This window comes from Trachypithecus francoisi, unplaced genomic scaffold, assembly GCF_009764315.1.
Source record: "Trachypithecus francoisi isolate TF-2019V2 unplaced genomic scaffold, Tfra_2.0 Lachesis_group19, whole genome shotgun sequence".
Taxonomy (NCBI): Eukaryota; Metazoa; Chordata; class Mammalia; order Primates; family Cercopithecidae; genus Trachypithecus; species Trachypithecus francoisi.
In genome coordinates, this window is record NW_022681464.1 from 21,129,488 (window position 1) to 21,157,249 (window position 27,762).

At 38.6% G+C, this 27,762-nt stretch overlaps 1 protein-coding gene across 27 annotated transcripts in view; it reads right to left on the reverse strand.

Moving 5' to 3' along the window:
• The window catches only part of DTNA (dystrobrevin alpha), a 401,494-nt gene that overhangs the window by 67,559 nt on the left and 306,173 nt on the right, over positions 1–27,762 (reverse strand). For 21 of the 27 annotated variants that reach the window (XM_033178011.1, XM_033178022.1, XM_033177998.1 and 18 more), the window contains 5 exons: positions 18,479–18,564; positions 12,727–12,881; positions 8,796–8,901; positions 6,482–6,648; positions 3,914–4,038 (listed from right to left, as the gene is read on the reverse strand). In XM_033178011.1, coding sequence (XP_033033902.1) covers positions 3,914–4,038; positions 6,482–6,648; positions 8,796–8,901; positions 12,727–12,881; positions 18,479–18,564 — 639 coding nt within the window. Of the gene's footprint in view, positions 1–3,913; positions 4,039–6,164; positions 6,649–8,795; positions 8,902–12,726; positions 12,882–18,478; positions 18,565–27,762 lie in introns of those variants that run through there. The other 6 variants (XR_004429208.1, XR_004429210.1, XR_004429209.1 and 3 more) reach the window with 2 other exon arrangements.

A 27,762-nucleotide genomic window follows, 5' to 3' on the forward strand; every position in this document is an offset into this window, starting at 1 on the left:
TTTACTTTAAGTTCTGGGGTACATATGCAAAACCTGCAGGTTTGTTACACAGGTATACATGCGCCATGTAATAGCAATTTTTTTTTTTTTGAGTTGGAGTCTTGTTCTGTTGCCCAGGCTGGAGTGCAGTGGTGTGATCTCGGCTCACTGCAAACTCCGTCTCCTGGGTTCACACCATTCTCTTGCCTCAGTATCCCTAGTAGCTGGGACTACAGCTGCCTGCCACCACGCTCAGCTAATTTTTTGTATTTTTAATAGAGACAGGGCTTCATCGTGTTAACCAGGATGGTCTTGATCTCCTGACCTCTTGATCAGCCTGCCTCTGCCTCCCCAAGTGCTGGGATTACAGGCGTGAGTCACTGTGCCCGGCCAGCATTTTTTAACAATAATTAAGCAGCAAGATGTTCATTTAACAAGACTGTATAATGTTCAACATCAAATTTTATGTCCATGAGCTCTATAATGTTCTACATATTTCAGCACTATGTAAGGACATACCATTATCCTTCACTTAAACATTTACATCATGGACTTTTTTTCTGAATATGTCTTTGAAGAATTTATATTAATTTACAAAATCAACACACCTTTTCACAGTGGCAAAAAAAAAAAAAGTGTTTTATTTTGTCTATGCTATAATTCCCAATGCCCAGAACCTCAGGTCATCAGCACAGGACAGAGTATGCCCATCAATATTGCCAATGCTTGCACCCCACTCACTGCTCCCTTCTTACCTCTGTCTGTAAGCTTATCCATGGGTGCAACTGATATGGACTGGGATATTTTTGTGACACTACACCCAAAGAATGACAAAGATGTGGTTTGTACTACAATTAAAGATTGCCTAATAAATTATTTAGGAAAGCACAGGGAAAGGTCAGAGAGGGAATGAGGGTGACCAAGGCAGAGTTACAGCTAGAAAATATATTTTTATTGCTATGTATAGTTCTAAGGAACATACTTTTAGGGTGATTTTTGCTAGAGACTCAATGATAAAGCTTACTTCACATATTTCTGCACTATGACAATATTCCTTCTGCATAAGATCTTTATAATTTAAGTCACATTTGGGAGTAATAAATTAAGGGCATTAAGTGGAGGTGGGAGTATTGGTGTGTTTTATTTCTTTTTTTTTTTTTTTTTTGAGACGGAGTCTTGCCCTGTCGCCCAGGCTGGAGTGCAGTGGCCGGATCTCAGCTCACTGCAACCTCCACCTCCCGGGTTCACACCATTCTCCTCCCTCAGCCTCCCGAGTAGCTGGGACTATAGGCGCCCGCCACCTCGCCCGGCTAGTTTTTTGTATTTTTTTTAGTAGAGATAGGGTTTCACCGTGTTAGCCAGGATGGTCTTGATCTCCTGACCTCGTGATCCGCCCGTCTCGGCCTCCCAAAGTGCTGGGATTACAGGCTTGAGCCACCACGCCCGGCCAGTGTGTTTTATTTCTTAAATTTCACTTATTTTCACTGTACAGCACTGTATAAAAGTAGTGGAATGGCTTATTATAAAATGATATGGTATGGAATGTCATATATTTTTGTCTAATTTATCAAAATATTTACATACATTTGGAAGAAGTGTGAAAATTCATTAATTCCATGTACATGTTCATTATAGCAGATTAAGAGAGCATTCTTTTTATAAATGATTAAGGCTTAATACCATTTTTTTAAATGTCCTTGATGTGCCTATGATAATTTAGAACAGTTAAATGAGCAATGCATTTTAAAATTAGAAGTCTCAGAAAAAAGACGTGGATATCTACTCATGACAATAGCATTTGAATAAAGAAACAAATATGGAAAAAATTTCTATGGCTAAAAATAGAACAAAAATATTCTGTTCTAAAATAGACTTGACATTCTACATCCAGAATGTCTTGTATGTTATTTCAACAATTAAATATCTTGTACAATTTGAATTTTAAAATTAAAACTTTCACCCTGGGAAAATATGTTATCAGTGAGTAGAGATCAGTGTTCTGATTCAAGGACTCTTGAGGATCTGGTAAAATACATAGAGGTTTTCTCAAAAGAAGACACATTTTGTACAGAATTTTAAAATCTCTCCATGGAACATAAACTAAGAATGTATTCTGTAGCTTAGCCCTCAGTTACTTCAATAAATGACAAAACAGATTATATTGCCCCATAAGTCAAAATTTAAAAATTATTACTCAGCCAATTAAATACCTCTCTCTCTCTCTCTCCCATACACACACACACACACAGACACACAGACACACACACCACCCAATCCTAGCACCCACTGGAAACAAGGCCCTGAGCTAGATAATACTCCAATGTGACTCACTGTGAAACAGACTTTTACATTGCAGTACATCACTTCCTAATTCTTTGGAGGACTGGGAAGCAGCAAAGCTCTTAGAGCCAGGCTATTCACACCCACACCCCCTATCTTCATGACACCCAGCAGTTCCGTTGAAGGCTGCTTTCTTGGGGTGAAACTACTAGCAGGGCTGGTAGGAAATTACTCTCAGCATAGCTCAGGGAGCACCAGCTGCTCTCACTTTGTTGTGGTCATTTATTAGCAACTTAGTGATTGTGTCTAATTGGCTATGGGAAGGAAAGTCTAGACCTTAATAAGATCCTTCATAAGCTCCTGTGAGGTAGATTGCTGCAAGTGGTTGGCCCTTTGGGACATTTCCCAGATTTATTTATCCCTGGCTTATTTTAAGGTTTATTTATAGAAGCATAATTTCCAAAAATAACCACATTCTACAGAATTAGTTTACATTAGCTTCTGGAGGCTGAGCCCATGCCAGCTTATAAGCTGAGAAACAGGAGCCTTCAGGCTGTGTATACTGCTGAGGTCAGAGGTGCCTCAAAGCACCCCCAGGAACAAGCAAAACAAAGCCCCAAAGTATTTATACAAAGCTCACAGATGTGACGCAGCACAAATTGTTTGGTGGTATTTGCTAAGGTCCATCGGAGAACGTAGGTGCTGCTTCCATGAAGGTCTCATACCTACCACAGTGCCCCTTCTGGATCATATGCTGAACTGCCTGAAGCATGAACTTTGCATTGTTGAATTTCTATACTGGTAGGTCCCATCAGCCCACCTCTTGATGTCAACATGCAAACACAGGCCCTGTGGTGTGACAGGTTCCACTGAACTGTGGAAAACAACAGGCAGTTCATAAGGAGGCATCTGTGACTACATGGTATCTAATTGTGTATAGAAGCAGGTAATGAGACTCTTTCTTCTTGTGAGCCCAAGGTAACACCAAGGAAAAAATTGTTTCTTCTACCTAAGCCCCCTTGTTATCTTGGCCACCCGCGGGAGGTAGCAGGGATGGCTGGAAGGACCATTTGTTGGTCCAATACCTTCTGCCATGAAACTCACACATACTTTGAAGAAAAGAATCTTTGAATATTCTGATAAATTTTCCCACCACTCCCCCTTCCCCTGCACAGGCTATGATTCTTCTAAAGTTATATAGCTTGGGATGAAAAACAAAAGTAATTTCTAGGTTTGCTGGCATCTTAAACTGGGTCTGCAGAGCAATAAAGAGCTTTTATATTTGGAACTCAAAGCACATACAAAATTCAGGAATAATATGCTGTAAATCATTTTTTACCACAGTGATCCCATTGATCGTTAACTTCCAATGTGCAGGCACCACTAACATCCATATTTTGTAACTAAGCTGTCTGAAATATTTTCCACCTCCAGGTGAATTATGTTAGTGTTGCATATTTCACTTGTCTGCCTGGTGGAAGTACTGTATACCTCAACAACAACAAAAAACTATAAGGGCATTACTCTGACTGTTTTAAAAAATTAAATGAAAAATCTTGGTTGCTGACCACTGATAGGGTATTGCCTTTGTGTGGCTCCAGACATGTGCCCTTGAAGAAAATTTTCTCTTTACTGGGAGGGTAGAGATACTCACACGATGTGAGCCAAGTTGAGTGGCTTCTCAGGCTGATCTGGGAACATGGGGTGCAAAGGTTCACGGCTGGAAGCACAGCTCAGGGACTTGCTTAATGCATTAGTCAGCTTCTTAGCAGGTGATTTCTGGAAAGAAGAAGGAAGGTAGAAGTGACAACAGCTAATATATATGTAATATTTTATCAAATGATTTGCTTTACATAATAGATATTCATTCATGGAAGAAATCCTTTTTCAGTGCTAACTCTGAGTCCGGAAGTTTGCTCAATGCTGGGAAGAGAGTTTCTGAACAAGCTGCCTCCTGCTGCTCCGTGTCAGCAAATGCTACAATAAATGGAAGCAGGCATTGTGCATGGGGCACCTTCGCTGGGACTTAATGGGCCTGCAGGAGTCTTTCTGACAAAAACTCAGCAGACTAGGAGGTCATTCGGGATGGGGGAAGCAGCAACAGTGAAGGGAGCCCTTCTGGGGAGGAAAGCAGGAGGCAGATCATCAAAATCTTTATATGGCTCGTTAAGAACTGTCTCTTTATCCCCAGGACAGAGGGAGACCATGAAGAGTTTAAATCACAGGCATGACAGCATCAGACCTGATTCTAGAAGGACTGCTCTCACTTAAGAACAGAAAATGGTTTGTGAGAAAATAGGTATGGAAGGAAGATGAGCAGAAGGTTTTGCAGGAATCCAGGTGCAAGAAAGATGTTTCAGGTGTGGCTGAACACATCCAGTTAGAAGTGAAAATGAAACTTCAATCTGCGTCTTCAGAATTTGAAATTCAGGTTATTTCCAGAGAATCATGCTGCCTCTTTTTCGTTTAGATTGTTGGGATGTTTATCTTGACATTATGCAGTCAAAATTATATAAAAAGCAGCCTACCACATATATTAGGTTGGTGCAAAAGCATTTGAAAGTAATGGCAAAAACTGCAATTGCTTTTGCACCAACATAATAATAAAACTTTAACCATATTTTTCCTTTCCATAAGGAACCATTTCAAATTTTGTCACTTTCTTTTACATCTAGAGTCCTTAATTGGTAATAGAATGAAGTGACTATTATCCTCATTTTTTAAAAGCAAAGTAGTAAGAGCATTGCTCAAGAAATCCCTCTGGCTTTTGTTAGGAGATGTAATTCTTAGAACAGTTAAGATAGCAGCAACAGCAGCTCTTTGCACCACAAACCATAGGGCCTTCTGTCTTCTCAAGAAGTCTGATCCTTCTTTGTATGGATAGTGCCCTGGAATATAATTTTAGAGTCTACAACCCCTAAGAAAGAGGCTCCTTACGTGGATTTAGCATTTACGTAAAACAACTAAATCTGATTAGTTTTCAAACACCAAATCTTTTAGGATATGGGGTCGAAGTTTGAAAACTGGTCATAAGCTAACAATAAGAAAACAGAAAGTTTTAGCTCCTATCTTCCAAACTAAATTGTAGTTCATGATCCGTGTTAATCTATCTATCTATCCTCAGCATGACATAAACAACAGTGAGGAGTTGCACTGGAATTGGCAAGTTCTCAGTATACTCTGCCTTGGTGAAGAACTGTTACTTGAATTCAGAATCTGACTGGTGATGAAGTACTAGTATATTTACACTGAATATTAGTTCCCAATAATAATTCCTAGGAAGAATATTTTGATTTCAGAGGTATATTCTGAAGACTTCTTTAAGTAAAGACTACAGGTTGAATTGAAATACATTAAAATATAGAAAAACTCATAAATACGTTGGATTTTCTTGTGACAGAACTTTCCCAAGAGGTGCTGGAAGGGCTGATGGTATATCCCACAAGAACCAATCTACATACCCTACAAAAACCCATCCTTGAAGAAATGCACAAGGGCAACACTGCTGGAACTGATCTTTGAGTTTAACTAAGATAAACGTCAATAAATCATAATCCACTTGAACAATGAGCTCACAGAGTCACATTTCCTCCCACAGACCTGGTGCCACATGCTCCTGAGAATACATCTATCACACAGACACTCACATGCCACCTTTGCCAGGTTGGTCACTCAGACTTTTCATGAAAAGATGGTTTGCTAATATAACCACAATCTCCCCTCCCCACCCTCTGCAGAAAAGTAAAATGGAACAGTATTATTAAGTCCACACTCTCCTCTCATACTTGTTTCTTTAATATTCTAGTCATGCACTTAAAAGAACTCCAGAATCTAAGAAAAATAAAACTAACAATAATTTTTAAGCCATTTCCACCAAATAAAACTTGGAAAAGATTTTAACTTACTGTGAATGTAAGACTATGTTCCAGAAGGTCCTTGCTGTTCAGTTGTTATTTAAATTGGTACTGAATTATCTATATTCCAAGAAGTAACATAGTTTTGAGTCTTCCTATATTTTAAGTCTCAGGAAGCTACACTGGGTTCCAACAGAATAAGTAAGAGCACCCAGTGGGGTGGAGGGTGGGAGGAAGGGGGACTGAATACTAGACCTGGGATAGAAGGTAAGTTTGCCCTTTAATTCTGCCACCATCCTTGGTATTCCCTTTAATTCTGGGCAACACTCACACATCCAACTCCAAGTATTGCCTGGACCTTGCCTTACCCATGACGTGTACTCTTTCATTTGGTGCTGGTTGCTATGAGAACCACCGGCATGTCCCCTCCAGAAGCAGTCCTGACAGAGCTGGTAATTGTGACACTGTTGGCATCGGTAGCGAAATCCCATCATACTCTCACTGTGGCAGTAGGAACACTCCACCGGATGGAAGACTAAGGGGGACGTAAGTGAAGAAAAAACAAGAAAACAAAAATATGAACCAGAAGAAGGAAAAATACAGCCTTACAGGAATTGTACCTTTCTTCTCTGCACCACGATTTCAGATGATACTTGATTTGGGCTCAGAAAAACATTTAGTTCATTCCTGGATTCTCCCACAACCCTTTTCAATCATGCCTGCGGGGAAATGAAATGGGATGGAGAAGAGGTGTCCTTTTAACAACAAAAATCTCTGTAATGCCATTTGCTCTTTCTATTCCCATCTCTCACATTACAAGAATTTAAATTGCCCAAACAGACTTGCCTTTACCCCAAACTGCTCTCTGTCTCCAGGAGACCAGCACAGCTCACTGGAAGACTCAGAAGCACGAGGGGTGAATGCCGATTGTCCAGCGGGAAGAGAGCAAATATCAGAGACATGGAGAAGGAGAGGAAGAAAAAAGAAAGGAAGATGGGCAGAGAGTGGAAAACTGGATGTTGATGTGAGAATTAAGTTACTTTTTAAAAAATGGAGTGACTAATGGCTTACTTAACGACTGGTGTTGCCTACATCTGACAAACAGATTTTTTTTTTCTTTCCTGAGGCAGGAGTATAGGGCCCTAAAAAAGATGTGTAAGTTATCTGAAAACAGTTCTAAATAATTCAGATACCTCAAGAGACAGTTAACTTTCTTTGGTAGGAAATTTGAATTATAAAGCAGGCAAAGCAAAATACTACATTTGAAGCAAAGTAAAATATTTACATTTAAGTGATCAAATCCAAGTAATTATCTACATGCTATGAGCTAGATACTAAAACAACAATAACAATTCTTGCCTTTGGTAAAGCTATTCTCTGGCCTAACCAGTCAGGAAAAACAATACAAATAATGAAGATAAAAAGCAAAGTGTAAAAACAAAGACATAACTAGCTCTGGACGCACTGTCTTCTAAACAAGTGTCATAACCTTCCTTTCTGGCTCTTGAGAAAGACTGGAGTGGGACTTGAATCTAGGGACAACTGTTCTGGGACAGTGCCTAAGAAACTGATCTCCTGCAGCAGGAAATGCTGAGAGAGAAGGAATGAAATTATGGCTTTATGATTGGAAAATGACTAGTTCTAGAACTGTAAACAGTAACATGAACTCATTTTGCATAATAACATGGACCTTGATTGCTCTTCACTTCTGCATATGGATAAACAGAAAACTATGATTGTTAGTGATTGCAAAAAAAAAAAGTAAATTCATTCTTTAAATTTTCTCTATTAGAAAAACAGGATAAATTCATAACTTTTAACTAACTGAGATAAATAAGGGCAGATGCTCAAAATTCTGAATGATAATTTAAAATTAAGCTAACTTGAGCTTCAATGTATATTAAAGAAATACACAGAAGTTGAGTAATATATAGAGACTTAAGTTAAATCTCTAGTAAGAGATATAGACTAAATTATTTCCTCGTCAAGTCTGGAGAAATTTCAGTTACATTGAACAGTAAGTAGGAACACCTAAAGATTAGATGGAGGCACTGAACTGTTTCATGTTTAAATTTCTGTAAACTTTGCCCCAAACTGTATTTCATACTGAAATCTGGATATGCCAACAGTAGTTCCTTTTATCCTAGAAATACTTGCGTTAAAAAAAGACATGATACGAAAGTTATTTTACTCTTCTCTTTAACGTTAGTACAACTATTGAAAGCTCACAATCTGGAACATATGACTAAAGACTAACAGGGTGCTATCATCTATTTTTTTTTTTCTCATTTCTCCCACCTATTTCTGGTTGAGTGACTGGGAAGAAATAATCAGTGCCATGTATGCAAATTTGAGAAATTCAGATCTAAAACAAACACAAAATAATGTCACACTCCTTGTTGAAGTTCGCCTTCTATTGTGCCAAGTCTTTGAACCACACCTGACTTGTAATTAAGAAGAACACCGTGAGATTTCCTAAGTTTTTAGAACTGACAGTCCTGAGTTTTCAGTGGTCCTTTAAGGCCCTCCCGAACAGGGAGATGGCTTACTTCTCTCCTAAACAGAACGAAGAGGCACTAAATAGGCTTCCCTAAAACAACAACCTGGGCTTACTAACTGTAGAACTAATGGCCTAATTTCAATAATTTAAAAAATCACCTTTGCTTGGTAGTAACTACTCACCATTTTCCACATTCGCTAGTCGATGCAGAAGAGGCAACCAGACCAGACACTGCGGGGGAGGATCCGACATAAGTGTGTCCAAGAAACCATTTAACGTGACTTTTTTCTGCATTAAAAAAAAAGAAAAAAACAAAAAAACATAAATTTAGGACAGAGAATCATCTCAATTTACCTGCTATGTAAATATCATATCATTTGAGACTGAAACAAAAGAGCACTCAATAAACCTCTAATATCTGAAGAAACAGAACTTGCCAAATGTGTTATTAAACTAGTTCAGAACTGAAAACATTGCTTGCTTTTTATACCTAAGCATACATAGGACTGAATTCTCTCCACTGAGGCTGAGTCAATAGTATCACCAGGAGGAAAAGAATTCTGAGAGCATCATTTGTATATATGAAAGACAGTATAAAAATAATGAAGAAAAATAAAGAATTGAAATTCTCCATGGGATTTTACTCAAGAATGCATCATAGCTCACTTTATAATTTTCCTATCAGTCAGTCTTCTAAATTTATAGAACTTCCCTTTTGAGCTTCCTCAACTTCCTTAAGTACTAAATATTTAGTGGTTAATGTGAATGGTTCTGTTATACAAGAGCAGAAGGGAATCCTGTTAGGACAGAACCATCTAAATTTTTTAAAACTCGTTCCTTTTATTACTTTATATATAATTCCTCTCAATTCAGTCTGCTTCTTTCTCAATATCCAGGTCCTTTAGGATGTACAAAAGGAATGCATTGTATCTATAAGTTCCTTTCAAAATGATAAAAGAAAGCTATATTAATACATGTACTGTAATGGTATAAATAACAAAATACATATTTATATGCAAAAATCACTACTTGAAATTTTGAACTAGAATATCAAAGGGGATGGGATAATTTTATTTATTTATTTTTAAAAAGTATTTATTTATTTACTTTAAAGATGGGGGTCTCACTATGCTGCCCAGGCTGAACTCAAATTCCTGGTCTCAAGTCATCCTCCTATCTCCTCCTACCCACCTCAGACTCTTGAGTAGCTGTTATAGCCAATTCATTAAGTACAAAAATAAACTGGTCTTATTATTTTTATGTTACCTCTTTTCATACTTGAAATGATCTTATTCATTTTGACTATTTGTCATACTGGCTAAAAATCACTCCTGGAAGTTTCCAACAATGTTGTTATGATTTCAACATGTATAAGTTGCCTAACATCAAGGATATGTACAATCATAGAACAGTCTAGAGGATATTTCAAAAGAAAGTTTGAACATGGCAACATCACATATAATTCTTGAACACATAGACACATAGATCCTTTTTTTCTTTCTTTTCTTTTTTTTCGTTTTTTTTTTTGAGACAGGCTCTCACTCTGTGGCCCAGGCTGGAGTGCAGTGGCACAATCACAGCTCACTGAAACCTTGAACACCTGGGCTAAAGGGATCCTCTCATCTCAGCCTCCCAAGTAGCTGGGACTATAAGTGTGTGCCACTACATCTGGCTAATTCTTTACTTTTTTTTTTCAGAGATGAGATCTTACTATGTTTTCCAGGCTGGTCTTGAACTTTTGGACTCAAGCTCTCCTCCTGCCTCAGCCTCTCAAAGTGCTAGAATTACTGTGTGAGCCACCACACCCAGCACAGGTCATTTTAAGACTTAAAAAAAAAAAAAAAAAAAACCCAGTCCTATTACTCCAGCTGATTTTGAATGAGATGTATTCTGAGGCATTAGCACATTTACCAATTCTTCTATAATACACTACCTAAAATTCAAGAATTCAGATATAAATGAAATTATTCTTGTTTCCATGATTGGGTGAAGTAATACAACAGGTAGTTACATTTCCTTGAGTCAGATCATCTGCATATTTGTAAATATGAACTGAAAGTGCACAAAACAAAAGCAACAACAACAACACAAGAGTAACATTAACAGATGGAATTAGAAGACCAGAGTTAAAAACAGCCCCCTGCCCTCACTAGCTATGAACTTTATATTGTTAAAAAAAGAATCATGTTTTCTTTGTTAGGTCACAGGTTTGTTGCAAGCCATAAATCAGATAATTCACTTTGTGAGGCATAAAGCACTATAAAAATAAAAGGAGTCATACATTTAGCATGCCATGAGAAAAGTTGGAAAGCAGTAAAATTGAATGAAAAAATAGATTTGTGTTTTGAAGTGATTGACCCTTTTTTTTTTTTTTTTTTTTTGAGATGGAGTCTTGCTCTGTCTCCCAGGCTGGAGTGCAGTGGCACAATCTCGGCTCACTGCAACCTCCACCTCACGGGTTCAAATGATTCTCCTGCTTCTAGCTGGGACTACAGGTGCCCACCACTATGCCCGGCTAATTTTTGTATTTTTAGTAAAGACGGGGTTTCACCATATTGGACAGGCTGGTCTCAAACTCCTGACCTTGTGATCTGCCTGCCGTGGCCTCCCAAAGTGTTGGGATTACAGGCGTGAGCCACCTTACTTGGCCGATTGACGCTTTTAAAAGTTAATTTCAGTAAAAAGAAAAGACTTCCTGACTCTTAATCAGTAAAGTACAGTGTAGTGAGCATTTGTTTGTATGCATTTTATGGGGCAGGGATATACTTTTTTTTTTTTTTTTTTTTGAGACAGGGCCTTGCTCTGTCGCCTGGGCTGGAGTGCAGTGGTGCCTTCTGGGCTCAAGCTATCCTCCTGCCTCAGCCTTCTGAGAAGCTGGGACTACAAGCATGTACCACCATGCCTGGCTAAGTTTTTAAAATTTTTTGTAGAGATGGGGTCTCCCTGTGTTGCTCACACTGGTTTCAAACTCCTGAGCTCCTGACCCTCGGCCTCCCAAAGTCCTGGGATGATAGGGGTGAGCCACCACACTCAGTCAAGAGGCCTTTTCAGTGGACAAAATGTTAGTTTGGATTTTCAAAAAATGGTAAACTAACCTTTGATGTATGGATTTCTATGCTACTACTAGGCTATGCTGGAGAATGGGCCTGGAGTCTCTTCTACATGACCGGAGAGGTACACACATGGATAGCCCCTAAACTATGCAGCTTCCCAGGGTAGCTTGAGCCATACCCAGTTAAAACACATCACTTGGAACCCCAAATATATCATGGTGTAGAAGATTTAGGCAGCTGTGTTTGCCATATTTTGGGCCTCTCAGGTCATGATGTGGCAGATGTTGGGATTCCTTGCTGGTATCCTTTGTTAAACCAATGTTAAAGCTTGTTGCTGGGTCAAGCATGTGTTTCACATGAGGCTGAATGAGACAATTAAGCCCTTTTGAAAGTGCAGTGATAGTGAAAATAATGACCCTGAGGGTGTGGTGATATGGTTAGGCTTTGTGCCCCCATCCAATCACATCTTGAACTGTAATTCCCAGGTGTTGAGGGAGAGACCTAGTGGGAGGTGATTGGATCATGGGGGCGGATTCCCCCATGCTGTTTTCATGATAGGGAGTTCTCAGGAGATCTGATGGTTTTATAAATGGCAGATTCCCCTGGGCTTTACATTCTTTCTCTTTCCTGCCGCCATGTTTAGAAGGTGGGTCTTTGCTTCTCCTTCACCTTCCACCAGGATTGTAAGTTTCCTGAGGCAGAACTGTGAGTCTGTTAAACCTATTTTCTTTATAAATTACCCAGTCTCGGGTATGTCTTTATAGCAGTGTGAAAAGAGATTAATACAGAAGGGTTGTTGTAAGGATTAAATTAGACAATGAAAGGAAAAAATTTAGCACAGTGCCTGGCTCATGGTCAGTAAACACTGTCTATTATTGTGATCCAGGGGTGCTGGGTTTAGATACTGCTTCAGAGGTCATTTGTCAGAGGCTGAAAAATACACTACAGGTTGCTATCACATAGAAGAATTTGTCCGAGTATTTGTGACCTGGAATGACATCTAGAAGGAGAGCAACCACTGTTTGAAAGAGATACTTCCTTAAACATATTTTTCTCCTACCTGTTGGGAGAAACAGGATCTGGCTGACTGTTCTGTGTAACCAAATGAAGGACCTTCAAAAACTGCTGTGGGTAGTTTGAGAACTTCCCGAAGGAATTGATCATATCGTCCATAAACCATCACCCCACTGGAGTCAGAAATCATTGAGAAAATATCTGATGAAAGGAAAAGGAAAGATATTTATTCATCACATGAACATTCTCCACTGTTTTTGTTCAATATATCTGCTATAAATGACAAAAAAGTAGCAAAATAGATTTTTTTAATGAAAGAATGATATAAAAGCTAATTTTTATGCTTAAATATTCCTGGCATAATGTTTTCTCTGGTTTCTTTTGGTAGATGATTCTGGCACATAGCAATCACAAGTAATTTGGGTAAGACTAACATTTTAATAAGAGAGAGACACTTATTAAATGTCTTTAATAAGACACTATCTTTTTGTTTTGACTCTCATGGAGTTCAACAGGAGAAATTTTTGTATATATGAGAGAGATACTGACTTCATTTGAAACATAATGAGAGTTTTACCGTAAATTTGGGGTGTGTGTACATTCATTTATCTAGCTAGAAATTTACCAATTTATAGTATCACTAAAACTTTCAGATTTTGGTGTAAGATATTTGAAAAATCAAAGACATAGTGAGGATAAAGATGTAATGACAAACACTTGATTAACTTCCTACAGAAGCAGAAAACTTTCTATAAATTACAGTTTTCTGGGTGGAAGGCACTTGATTTACAGGGAAGGGTTTTCTGACTCGTGTAGTGAAGAGGAAGCCTGGCCTTGTGGATGATCAATGAGGTAAAGTCAGGGTCCTGGATCTTTCTCTGAAGGGCCTGTGTCTTCACTGAACCACTGTTCTTCAATTTCTGCCAGTATGTGCACTTAATGAATATTAATGACATAATTTCCCAAGGTGCTTTATAATTCCTCTGTGCAAATCACTATTAGAATGAAAGGGTTTGCTATTATATAGTTTGTCACCATGCTAACTAGCTTGTCACCAAGCCAGCACAGCTGCTGGGATAAACTGCTGTGAATGTGCTACCTCTATTCACTTTAGGTTTAATTTTTCAAGGTCAAAATGTAATCTGGAAACATTGTTTTTACACCAAAGTCAGATGTTAAGCATATCACAGGCTTTTATTGGATTATGGTTTTGAGAACATGAATTGACTCTCATTTTCATTAAATACTCCATTTATAAAGGGTTTCTGCTGTTTCAAATAGTTTATTAACCATAAGACTATAGAGCTTCTATCTGAGTAAAAAAATTAATGTATGTATTTATGGGCTACAGAGTGATATCTTGATACATGTGTTCATTGTGTAATGATCACATCAGGATAATGAGCATTACCCTCATTTCAAACATTTATCATTTCATTGTGTTGGGAACATTCAACATCTTGTCTTCCAACTTTTTGGAAATATACAATAAATTTTGTTAATTATAGTCACCCTACAGTGCTATAGAACACTGGAACGTATTCCTCCTATGTAGCTGTAATTTTGTAGCCATTAGCTAACCTCTCCCTATCCCCCTCAACCCGCTGCAGCCCCGTACCCTTCCCAGCCTCAAATAAGCACAATTCTACTTCCATGAGTTCAGCCTTTTTCTTTTTTTTAGATCCCACATATGAGTGAGAACATGCAGTATTTATCTTTCCATGCCTGACTTATTTTACTTAACATAATGTCCTCCAGGCTCATCCCTGTTGCCTCAAATGACAGGATTTCATTCTTTTTTATGGCTGAATTCTACTGAGGAGTTGAGGTTGTGTTCAGAAGATGTTGAGGGAGATACTGAAGAATTTAAAGTAGATCAGTGCGTTAGAAACCCCAGGGGTAGGCATAGAGGCAAAACAACCAGTTTAGTAATAGAAACTCAATAAATATGCAGTATTTTCCATAATACTAGTATTTTAAAAACAAGTCCTCCCCAAAGCTTTAGAACAGCACATGACATACTAGGCTTACAGCACTGAATTTAGAATACCTTAAGATCCCTAGAACTATCCAGGATCCCTAAGGCAGAAGTATAAACAAATGTTCCAACCCATTAAAACAGTTTATAATTGGGCCAAGAACAGTCTGACCAAAAAGCAGTATTATTAGGTAAGTTTATGTTTAGGTTGCCATGGCACATGACTGCAGGGGGCGCCCTTCATCTCCTAGGCTGTGTCAATGATGCTCCCTGAAATTACACAGGGAACACCCTACCAGTGAATGGTAGCCCTAATTACCGGAAATTATGTTGCAACATAGTGTTGTTTTCTCTTTTAATGCATTTTAAAGCATTAAGAAAATCAACTTCAAATTTTCTGTTGCTTTCTCTTTGTTTTTTAAAATTTCTGACATTCTTAATTATTCTTGCTCTGTGTTCCCCAACAGTAAGGGAGTAGCTGGAACAAGCTAAATATCTCTCATCCCTATGCACAAAAATAGAAAAATTGCCAAACAAGCACAGCTGGCATTTTGGCTTAACGTGAATTAGAAAAACTTTACAGAAGGGAAATCAAAACCCTCAAGCCTGTAACATTCCATATCCCTTCATTTTACTTTTTTCTTATTACAGAAGCAATGTAGAAAATCATGACCTTACCTGTTTTTTTGTTTTGGTTTGGTTTTTTGAGATGGAGTTTCGCTCTGTCGCCCACTGTAGTGGCGTGATCTCAACTCATGCAACCTCTGCCTCCTGGGTTCAAGTGATTATCCTGCCTCAGCCTTCTGGGTAGCTGGGACTAAAGGCATGTGCCACCATGCCTGGCTAACTTATCTGTTTTATCATTAAAATGCAAGCCAGCAAAAGAATACAATAGGAACACCCACAAGCCCACTCACCAAGGGGCAGCCATGGTGTCCGTGGGTAGATTTTGTGGGTAAATTTGCCTACATTCGCTCATTCAATTAATAATTATCACTGAAACTAGAAATATTCATGACTCAGGATATTCATTTTTGACCAGCTAACATTCTGGAGAGATTTTTGTGACCAAATTAACTTTAATTAAATTGTTTTTGGTCAAATTGATTTTAACCAATTTACCTGGAAACGGCTAAAACCATCTTCCTAGGATTAACTATATGAAGAGTGACTCCTCAGTCAGAGAACCAGGGACACTTAAGGGTGTGATTCAGGTGCAGCTGCTCTCAAAGTGGGGAATGCGATTTATTGGCGTCACACTATCTGTATCTCTACAGAGTCTGTGATATTGTGGAACTTGTTTCTGCAGACTAGAAAACTTAGTTACCTCCAAGGGGACACATGCATTTGTTGCTTCTTTCACTGCCCTAAAGAGGATAGACTTTGGCCACTAGAGAGTGCTTTTTGGAGGTTGATGGGATGTGGTGAGGAGAAAGCATTGTAGCAGTTATACTGTTTCCTTTGAACTCCTGGACCTAAGAGAGAACTGGAAGGGTTTTCACAATTGTAAAGATCTGATCAATAACTTAGTTATATCTTGAGATTTGTAATTATGCTGACATTGCTAGTCCCTTACCTACCAACCATTCCCTTCATCTTTATTTGTCCCACATTTGTTCGTGGGTTACTCATGGGTTGAGGGAAAGGGATGGCCCTTCTGAGCCCAAGAGGTAAAAGTGGACTATACAATGACCACTGCTGTCATACTTTTCCTCTAACCAGTAACTAGTTTAGTAATTGGTCTGAGATGCCACCCTAGGTGATGAGCTGTAAGGGCTGGGGGACCTCTGTAGTGAGATGTGACTTCCGTGACTGTCACCCCCACCAGCCCCCCTCCTCCACCCTCCACCCTTACTCGTCGGAGGAGGATGAAATCTTACACTGAGCAAAGCTGAGTGGAAAGATAGCAAACACCAGGACTTCGAGGGCTCAGAATTAACCTGGTATGTTAAAGGTTGACAGACGTTCTGAGATGCAGAAAACTGGTTTTCTTAGTTTTCCTCAAACCTATTTTAATATGGGACCCTTTTATCCAGGTACCTATTAATATAATATTAAATAGGTATTTTTAGATATCTCCCAAGTGGTTTGTTTTTTGTTTAGATTTGTTTTGTTTTTTACATTTATCTGATGTCCTCTTTGTAAATGGCCAGTTGGGGTTGGCAGACAAGGTTCTCAGAACTTCCTTCCTCAGCCTTGGTTCATTTTGCTAAACTTTCTCTTTCTGGCTTAACCCTGAAGGAAATGCCCGAGGATTACTCTGAAGCTTTTTTTTTTTTTTTTTTTGAAAAAAAAGTCCTTGGTGTCAGCACCTTCTCTCTCAAATAAGCACTGAGGTAGATAGTTTTTAATTTTCTATATCTTTCAGGCTAACAAAAGAGAAGCTCCATGGCTCCTCCTAAGGTCTGGCTAGGCTTCTCTGAATCCTGGCTGCATTTGGCTCTCATAGAGGGAAGTCCCAGAAGTGAGGGAAGCTGTGTGGCTACCTGAGGCTACCTGAGGCTTTGTTGTCCCTCTCACTTACTCACTGATCCACTGAAATGATTCCTCCCTGGAGCATCTCCGGGGAAATTTCAAAGGAACAAAAGGTTTTTTTCTGTGTCTTTCTTTATTCTTTCCTTTTGGGTGGATCAAGAAGCAAGAGATCTCATTCAGAAGAGGACAGGCAGCAGGTGAGCCTTGTGCTGTGAGTCACACAGATGGCTGCATGCAGCCAGGTGTGACTCTATGGGTATCTCACAAAATCCCAAAATTTAGGATAGAGAAGGAGGCTGAGGACTAAAGAAGGGAAGTAACTGCCAAAGGATGACTCAGAAAATTGGTCACACAGCTGGGCTTGCAACCTGGAACTCCCAATTCCCAGAACAGTGCCCTTTTTAACACAGTATTATAGCCCCAACTCATACTATTTAGGGGAAAGGATAGGGTTAAATGGAAATTTTAAATTTAAACAGCAGCATCAACATCATTTTAAACCATTTAGAAATAAATATTGTTGTCACCCACCCTCATCCTAGGCCTACTGAGTCAGAAATTCTTGGGGTGGGACCCAGAAATCTACGTTTTATCAAAGCCCCCAGGTGATTCTGATGCACGCTAAAATTTGTGAACCACTGGTGTAGGAAAAAAAAGCCAGGGTTCAAATTCTGGTGTCATCTTAGCCATATGGTTAAACGAGTCTCAGTTTTTTTACCTAAAGCAAACAAACAATCCCCAATGTGTTGTTGGTTAAGGAACTCTACCATATTTAGAGACAAAATATTCATTAAGGCCCATAATTACTCAATGTACTTTAGCTACCATGCTTTTATTGGCATCTAGTTAACTCTGTCAGTGCTGTCTCTATGTAATTCCTTATTCTTCTTTCCTGACATTGTTGGCTTTGAAACCTTTGGAGTTCCTAGTGATTTGAGTAGTGCTGGCTGAGAAGAATGAGGAAATGTGCCAGGAGCCTTGCTTTTAGAAGACTTAAAGGGGAAGGTTTCCCACTAAGCCTTCATGTCCCTATCATCCTGTACCACCTGTAAGGCAGTATAGCACAATTAACTGCAAAGAGCGCTTATTTTACTTTAATTTCAGAAAGAGGCCAGTTGGTGATACTCAACAGGTTTTAAGTAGAGGAAAACATTCATTTCATTAGCATTTATCTAATATGAAAATATCGCTATGACAAAATCCAAACATCAGTGAAAAATGTATTTCAAACAACTCTCATAGAATGAGGAAAGATACAAATGGGCAGGGGACATGGGGGAATGAGGGAGCAAAAAGGGTAGTACCTAGCGGGGAAAAGCAAAGAGAGACACAAGGAATAACTTACATCTTAATTTGTCCATGATCTTCCCTCCACACAATGTGGCTAAAGCCATTTTGACAGCAAATACTGAAATTTTACCATGGCCTTCCCTGTTTAATGGTAATAGAAAAAACAAAAACAAAAACAAACAAAAAAAAACATGATGTAATTTGGAGCACTTCCAGCAACAAGGTTTGACATTTTCCATTCTGTGGAAATCACAGGATACATAGCTGCATGCCTTATGTGAGCACATTCATTTTATAAAAGGTTGTGAAAACAATTCAATGCACATATCTGAAAAACTGTCTATTCAATGTTTCCTTTTCTTAAGAGACATTAGAATCTCTTAGCTTATTCTTTGTATATGTCACTTGCTCAAAATATGGGCTGATAGCCAGAGGAATATCTACTAGCTAACTATGGATTTAAATAACAGAACAAGCTTTTCACTTGGAGTTTCATAAAATGATTTTTGCACACAGTAATTCCAGAGTTTCTATAATTTACTTAAACAAAGCTTCAGAACTTTTTTTTTTTTTTTTTTTTTTTGTCAGAGAATTTCTGAATTTGAGGTTAGGGTAACTATGGGGACTTTTTCATCACACATTTTTTTCAACCATCATTTCCTACCCACAAGCCAACTGTGCTTATGTGATATATTTACTTTTCAAAGAGAGCTGCTATTTTAAAGGGGCAAAAGTAAAAGCTCTGGCCGAGCATGGTGGCTTACGTCTGTAATCCTAGCACTTTGGGAGGCTGAGGTGGGCAGATCACCTGAGGTCAAGAGTTTGAGACCAGCTTGGCTAACATGGTGAAATCCTGTCTCTATCAAAAATACAAAAATTAGCCAGGTGTGATGGTGCACGTCTGTAATACCAGCTACTTAGGTGGCCGAGACACAAGAATCGCTTGAACCCAGGAGGTGGAGGTTGCAGTGAGCCAACATCATGCCACTGCACTCCAGCCTGGGTGACAGAAGGAGACTCTGTCTTAAAAAAAAAAAGTAAAAGCTCTGTTTGAACACTTTCTTTCTACCCAAATGACATAAGTGCTGCCAAATCTTCATTGATTCAGGAAGTATAACAAATCTGTCCTTCACAAATGTGATACAAAGGGGATATGATAAAAAGTATAATGTTTCAGCTAAATGATTTTCCAGCTGGAATCAACTGTTTATTCTCATACTTTGGAATCAGAAACAATACCGTATTAGTAATTCATTTATTTGATAGTTGCTAATCTTAAGAATGATCAAAAGAGTTATTTAAAATAATAATGTGTCTGAAAGGTAAGTAAAGTTTGTATTGGTAAAGCCTTATTTTAGTACATGGAATAAATACATGAATAAGATTCATATACCTTATATATGAGAGGAATAAGATACAAAGAATTGTGGTTTTGTTCCTTACTATGTTTCAGGGAGGGATCATGTGTTATTTATCATTATTGCTGTCATTCTTAGTGTAATACCTCAAGTACAACCAGCCAGAATGCAAAATTGACTGAACCCTATGCTAGTGACTCTTTCATATTTATTTCTAAGCCTGAGCACCAGATTTATGTAATCATTTATCGGAAACCTTCATTTAGATACCTCATGCCAAACTAAGTACGTTCAAAGGAGAACTCATTATCTTTACAGAGCTCTTCCATAATACTCAGACTAACCTTAGTACTAACCTGCTGTTCTTCCTGCAGTCCTTCTGCTGGTTATTAGAAACACCATGTACCTAGTTACCTGAAAATGAATCCTGAGTTGGGATCGCCTTTGATTTCTTGCTCTTCCTTAATTACTACCACCCCGAACAAATGTTTGAAGGACTCAGCTAGACCTGTTACCTGTATGTTGAATCAATTCCCTTCTTTTCATTCCCACTGTCACTGCTTCCATCAGCTCTTGCTTTAACACGGTCATAACCTCTGAAATGATCTCTCTGCTTGCACACTCTTATCACAAATTTGACCATATTATTTCATTGCTTAAAATCCCCTGGCCACCTTTTGCCCTCAGGATGAAGTTCTAACGTTTGCTCTTGGCACACCCAGCAGTCTCGTCTAGTCTCCTCTGCTACCATTTCTGTTGTTGTACTGCACACCATGGTCAAACTGTTCAATGCCTCCTGGCCCCTCCCCTTCCTAACATGGTCTGCCCACAACCCTCTCATCCATTTGTCAAGATGCCACTCAATATCATTATTCACCCTGCTCTGAAAACAGCTTTTCTCCTAGATGTCTAGGAAATCACTCTGCCCTTCACTTTTTACCTATTATGTGTCATCTGTCACATTGAATGACCTTGATGTGTTTTTTTACATGTCTGCAATGTGACTGGATTCTACATTGTGAGATCCTTCAGTGCAGAGATGATGTTTTCTGAATTGCTTGAATTCCTAGCGCCTAGCACTTGGTCTTACACAGAGTTAGTGATTAATACATTTCTTATATTACGGAATGATTAGTAATCATGATAAAAGTTACACCTAGAATTTTGAGTGTCCAACCACTCAGTGAGTTGTTTATTAATTTTAGTGCAGGTAGCTGTCATAGAAATGCAATGATTTTGTAAAAACCATCCTATTCAAAATTATTGCTGTCCTCCCATTATATGGATAACTGGAAGTATCAAACATCTGACTTCAGGAAGTAATTAGCTTTTTTCCTAAACTGTAACATGGTTCAAATAATGAGAAAATCTACAAGGTATGGAAAATTAGCAATCACACAGCAATAATGTGGTCCTCAAAATGCAAAGAAATTGAGGAGTATTATATGTGAGGCTTCAAGAGCAATACAGTTCCTTTCAATGAACCCGAGAGAGAATAATTTATTTAAAAGGAGAGGGTGGACCACAGATGATTTTGGAACAGAGAGTTCTCCAAAGGATGAAACAATGATAGCTCATAGGTGTACTCTTAGACCTTCGCTTTTAATGAAGAAGATCATGGGGAGATTGCCAGTCCTGTATTGTTCCTGGAAATGGAAGACTGATGATATTAGATCCAACAGTGGTTATATTAATAGAGCTATTCTGCCAAATTGACACAATAAATCTAGATAAATCACCAAGTGGAGGGCAGCTGAATGAGAGTTGTGCAGGAACTCAAGGGTGAAATTAGGCCACTGGAATCTATTGTTATGCAAGCTACTGTGCCAGATTGCAAATGTGACTCTGTCATGAAGAAGGATTCTGGGGGTATGCAGGGATTTAGGTCATGGTAAGCACACCAAGACTGGGTAAGTTCCTACTTTGCTTACCCCAGGCACTGGATAAATATTAATGGGGTTTGAGGAGTGGGTAGAGATGACTGACTCTACAACAGAGAATGGGAGCACTAAAGACTTAAATAGAAATGGAGCTTTTAAAAAAGAACATTTTTTGTAAATATAATAGGGTGAAGAGGAGGGTGTCCAATTTTAAAGAGAGGGCCTTTAAAAAATATCAACTTTTTTGGAAAAGTAAATATATCACATAAGCACAGTTGTATTGTGAGTAGGAAATAATGGTTGAAAAAAATTTGTGATGAAAAAGTCCCTCTAGTTAGTTACCCTAATTTCAAATCCAGGAATTCTCCAACAAAAAAATTATGTTTCTGAAGATTTGTTTAAATAAATTATAGAGGCTGTGAGATTATTCTGCACGAAATTATTTTATGAAATCCAAAGTGAAAAGCGTCTTCTGTTGGCTACTTAGCCAACTACAGTTAGGTGGCATATATTCCTCTGGTTATCAGCCCATAGGACCAGGGCCCCTATTTCATTGTGAAAAAAGGCATTGGCATTAACATAGGAAGCAAGGATAGAGAAAAGCTGATACATCCCAAATGGAAAAATGTAAGCGCTATGCTCATCAGGAATTGTCATTAGTTGGGACCAGTTTGATTTACAAACAGCCAATAAAATCTGTTAAGTGTCTAGGAAGCAGAAAGACAAGTGCATGAGGATGGACAATGGGAAGCTCCTCAGAGTCCTGTGCAAACGAGCAGGAAAGCAGCATATTGCTCCAAAGTGACTATGTCTATGGCAATGCCTTTGCAGTAAGGTAGTAAAACTGCACCCATGGAACGCTGGCTGTCAGCCGCAACCCAGGAAGCCAACCCGCCTGTCTGTGCTGAGGTTGAAAAACATAGATTTTCCCTAAAACTTCAGGCCAAACAGCCTGGGAGTGGGGCAGCATCAGGAGGTGCACAGAAAAAGTCTATATACTTCTCTCGCTTTTATGAAAAGCCATGGCAGTATGCCTTCAACTTCATGTGCAATTCTGACTGCTATCTCAAGACATAAAAGAGCCAGATGTGTTTGAGACTGGATGCATCACAGGACACAAGTCTGGATGAATCACAGACTTTTAGGGGCGGGGTCAGTCTTAGGAGTCTGTGGTGTGGTTCAATCACATGGCCACCTAAGTCTTTGTGAATTAAGGCTGCTAGTACAGTTAATTCTTTGGTCATATAAAAAGAACAGTAAAAGCTTAAAGAATTAATATTAGCATACCATTTTATTATTAAAATAGTAATTGGCCGGCGTGATGGCTCACGCCTATTTGGGAGGCTGAGGTGGGCAGATCAAGAGGTCAGGGGATCAAGACCATCCTGGCCAACATGGTGAAACCCTGTCTCTACTAAAATACAAAAAATTAGCCGGGCGTGGTGGTGCACTCTTGTAATCCCAGCTACTTGGGAGGCTGAGGCAGGGGAATCGCTTAAACCCAGGAGGTGGAGATTGCAGTGAGCCAAGATCCCACCACTGCACTCCAGCCTGGCGACAGAACGAGACTCCGTCTCAAAAAAAAAAGTAATTTTATTTTTAAAATAAAATAATAATATTTTACTTATAATGTTTTCCATTTCAATGTAGACAGAAAACACAGTGCATAATACACACTTTATTCATTTTCTCCATTATTGTCTTTCAGCATAGTGGAATCTGTTCTGTTTCTAAGCCAATTACCCTGGAAGTTTTGCCTATACAAACTTTACTTTCTTGTTCTAGATTTACATTCAAAAATTCTCAATAAAATTGTGTATTGGCATATAATTAACATGTAACAATGTATTTAAGAGAACCAAATTATCAAAAGCACAAACTGAAATGGCTTCATAAATCAGTTTCTTTAAATCTTTTATCTTCTTTTACATTTTGTTTTCTCACTCTGAGACTTTTTAAGTTATTCTAGGGGACAACCGATTGAAAATGGAAAGAGGAAGGCACTTACTCTTTGGTTAAAATATGTATAGTGATTTGTAGAGTGTTTTATGTTAAAAATTTGGATTACTTGGAAATTTGACTTGTCATAATAAGACGTGAGAAACTGCTTTAGTCTGGCCTGGGTTTCCCATAATCTTATAAAGAGACAAACTGATTTCTTTCAACTAAGAATATATTATTTATATGGAAAAGTTGCAGGGAAGAGAATATTTGTTTTTGACAGGAAGGAAAAACAACAAATAGATATTGATCGATAGGTGTGGATGCTATGTACAGAAGGTAAATTTTCTCCAAATTGCCAACAGAGTTTCCTGTTTGAAGTTACAAAATCCCATGAGAAATTCAAAGTTCTTTTAAGTAAAATTTGAATTCTGATTGATTCTTTCTTGAACAGGCAGAAGGAATTATTTCTCTATTTAAGAGTACTAAAATCAGAAGCTCTTCTTTTACCAACATATTTTACAAAAACATTTGGTAAGCATTTTTGACAAGCAGAGGCACAGCACTCAAACTGCTCTTTCTCACACATTTTGGTGGCTTAACTAACGGAGAGAATTGCTTCCTCCCTCTGCTTCCACAACACGCCTCTACTATAACACATTTTTTATCTGAAAATTATTTTGCTCATATGGATCACTCATTTAGTCGCTCAATAAATATTGATTAGCATTGCCCTAGAGGCTGGGAATATACAGACGAAAAAGGTGTGGTCCCTACCCTTCATTTGCTCATAACATATTGGAGATAGAGGGTCAGAAACAGTTAATTTTAATACAACACATTTTTCAAAGGGTATCTCATCTCATTTCATCTTGTCTTACTTAGTATTTATTCCCAGTCTATCATAACACCTACCACATAGCAAGCTCTTTACATATGTCAGTTCAATTAATGAATGCACAAGTGAGAAGCAACTTTCTGATTTACCACTTAAAATTTATATTGAGAAATATAATATGTTTGAACATGATGATAATGATTGGCTTTATGGCTGTTTCTTTTAGATTGTGCAGTTATGTGATGCCTTGAATTTAGAAGTGATCACATGCATAATTAACTCTTGTTTTGGGGGTTAGTGAAGTTAACCTGTGAACAGATAGCATCTCTCTGGGCCACGATGTTAGTAAAACACCTGGGAAAAAAGAACTCCCATAGCCCCGGGCTAGGTGAGTTTGCTAGCGGTTTCTCCAGAACAGAAGGGCCAATACTGTTGGAATGCCCCCATATCCCTTGAAATTCCTCATTCCTCTTGAAATTCTACCTGCTACTCATTCAAAGTATGTCAGATAAATGATGAGTGACATTAGGATATTTAATGTATCTACAGCTGTGAAAATTCTTTGGAAAGTGATTCCATTTTAGCAGCATGTAGAAATTTTGAACGAAGTATTTTTCACTAGAACAAGATTTTAGTTAGTACAGGAGAATGTTCTATGGACATCTTGAAATTTAAGACGTGCAAAGAAAAAAGTCACTAAGCCAAGTAAACACTGTTTTAAATATCTAGTCTTGGCTGTATAGATAATAAAAGAGAAGAACATTTGGTTTTTTATAACTCTTCTCTTTTTTTCTTCTTTGCTCTCACAAATCTACATAGTCTCAAACATGAACAATACTTTTTTTGGTGCACAGAGAAATGGTTGTTACTTTGTAGTACATTTTGCATTAAATATCATAATCATTTTTAAAATTCAAAGGGCAGAAGGATTTTGGCAGAGTTCCAGGCATTTCATACCCATGCGTTTGAAACAGTTCTGTGATCTTTTTTGTAGCATTGGAAGGCTCAGCAGTGGGCATGGGTGTTCAAATGGCCCAGTAAGGTGCAATATGGCAAACAGGGAGGAGAATACCAGGATTTTGTATTCTCTACGTAAGACTATTATATGATGGATTTGTAGTTCTGGGTAGCTGTCATAAAACTGATCCTAATGTTACAATGTAAAACATGTTAAGTCCAAATATTTCTTCCACATATACTCTTTCAAATGTGTCTAAATACCAGAAACTGGAAAGATTAGGAATGTGAGCATAAGAATAATACCCTGTAATTAGCACAAGTCTGGGAGAAAAAAATGTTAATTAATTTTCATTTAAAAAAATGAAACAGAAAGCATGAATAGAGCTGAGCTGAAAACAGTTCCTGAAACAAAATGAGTTTTCCCCCATTTACCTCATTTAGTATGATGCTGTATGACCTGCAAATTATTTAACCTCTTTCTATCTCCTCTACTAGAAACTCATGATAATATAATGCCAAGTCAGTAAGACAGTTGACACATAGTAAATACTGAGTACATCTTATTTATTAATACAATTATTATCATTATCATGGAAGACTATAGCTTGACCTCTGAAAATAGGAAAATCACTGTTCCTTTTAATATTTATTATGGTCATACCATGATTTTTGAGTGAGTATATATGATAATGTTATTTGCTAGAAACAAGGCTACAGTCACATAATCTACTTTATGAAGAGCTGTCTTAAGAAAGAAGATACTACTGAATTGAAATGAGATTGAGTCAAGACAACTTGCTTTTAGCGTTTCCTGGGGAAGCAGGGAGAAGGTGAGAGAAGTGCATAGAATTCTTTTGTAAAAATAGGATCACCCACAATGGTAACCATGAACACTTGTTTTTTTTCTCTGTGGAGCAGAAGTAAAAATAGAGGGTCTGAATCTAGGTGACTGGGACTCGCTAGTCTTTGTAATATACTGGAGATCAAGGAAGACTTAATCTCAGAAAAAGAATTAAAAGAAAACTGGCCAGACATGGTGGCTCACACCTGTAAATCCCAGCACTTTGGGAGGCCGAGGCAGGTGGATCGCTTGAGTCCAGGAGTTCAAGACCAGCCTGGGCAATATGGTGAATCCCTGTCTCTACTGAAAACACAATTACTAGCCAGGTGTGGTAGTGCATGCTCGTAGTCTCAGCTACTTGGGAGGCTGAGGCACAAGAATTGCTCGAACCCGGGAGGCGAAGGCTGCAGTGAGCTGAGATTTTGCCACTGCACTCCAGCCTGGGTGGCAGAGTGAGACTCGGTCTCAAAAACAAACCAAACAAAACAAAACAAAAAAATCTTAGTTAAAATAAATTAGTATGACAAGAGCTAAGAAAGATCAACCTTGGATTTTCATTCATTGATTCATTCTTGTGTTGGCTGTGGTCTCAGGAGCTGTTGTTCATTAGAAGAAGAATAAAATATGGTCCTTTCCTAAAGAAGTCTGTGGGAGGCAGTCATATAAACAGTCAGACATGCACTATAAGCCAATAGAGAATCAGGTGCAAGGAGAGGCGGACCTGTGGAAAGGTGATCAACTTGGCCATGGCAGGCGAAGGGCTCCACAGAGCCTCAGAGTTTGTGACTGCACCTCTCAAAAAGGCTGCACATTATAGACTTTTAAGAATTCTTTTCATCTTCTAACTTTCTTTTGAGTTACTCTCTATTTCCTACAAAATAATAAGAACAATGTTAAAGTTCCTTTGAAGACTTCAAAGAGATTTCCCACTCCTCAACAGAATATGGACAAGAGGTGACAGAAGAAGCTGCTGCCAGTTTGCTGGGGGGATTCTGGAGGAGACAGAGGAGTAGAAGGCTCCTGGCAGCAAAGGGGAGGTGGGAGACCAGTTCCTGGGGTGATTGGAGGAAAGGGACAAGAGGAAGAGACTGGCTCAAACTCTGGCTGCTCCCTCACATATGTTCTTCCCTCTCAGCCCCTGGTCTTATTTCTGATATCTCTTTTCCCATCCTTCTCAGGCATACTCATCCATTCCCCTAGACACCTTAAAAAAATAACATCTGGCCGTGGAGAGATTTGCTTAGAACTTGGTTGGTAACTGCTCTCTGGGTGACCCCCTCCTAGGAATACAGCCATTTTTAAAAGGAATGTCACAAAGAACAAAAATCTTCTGACTCAAGGAACTGTGTCTTCAGGGACAGAATGGCAAGAATGAGCATAAAACACTGGGGTTCACTGCCCATCCCCAACATTGTACAAATCATCTACAGATGTAGTTATATCTTCTGAGAGGCTGACTTGCCGATGAGCAGAGAGAAACCTTGTAACCAGGAAACTGATTACAGTCTGCAGTGAGCATCC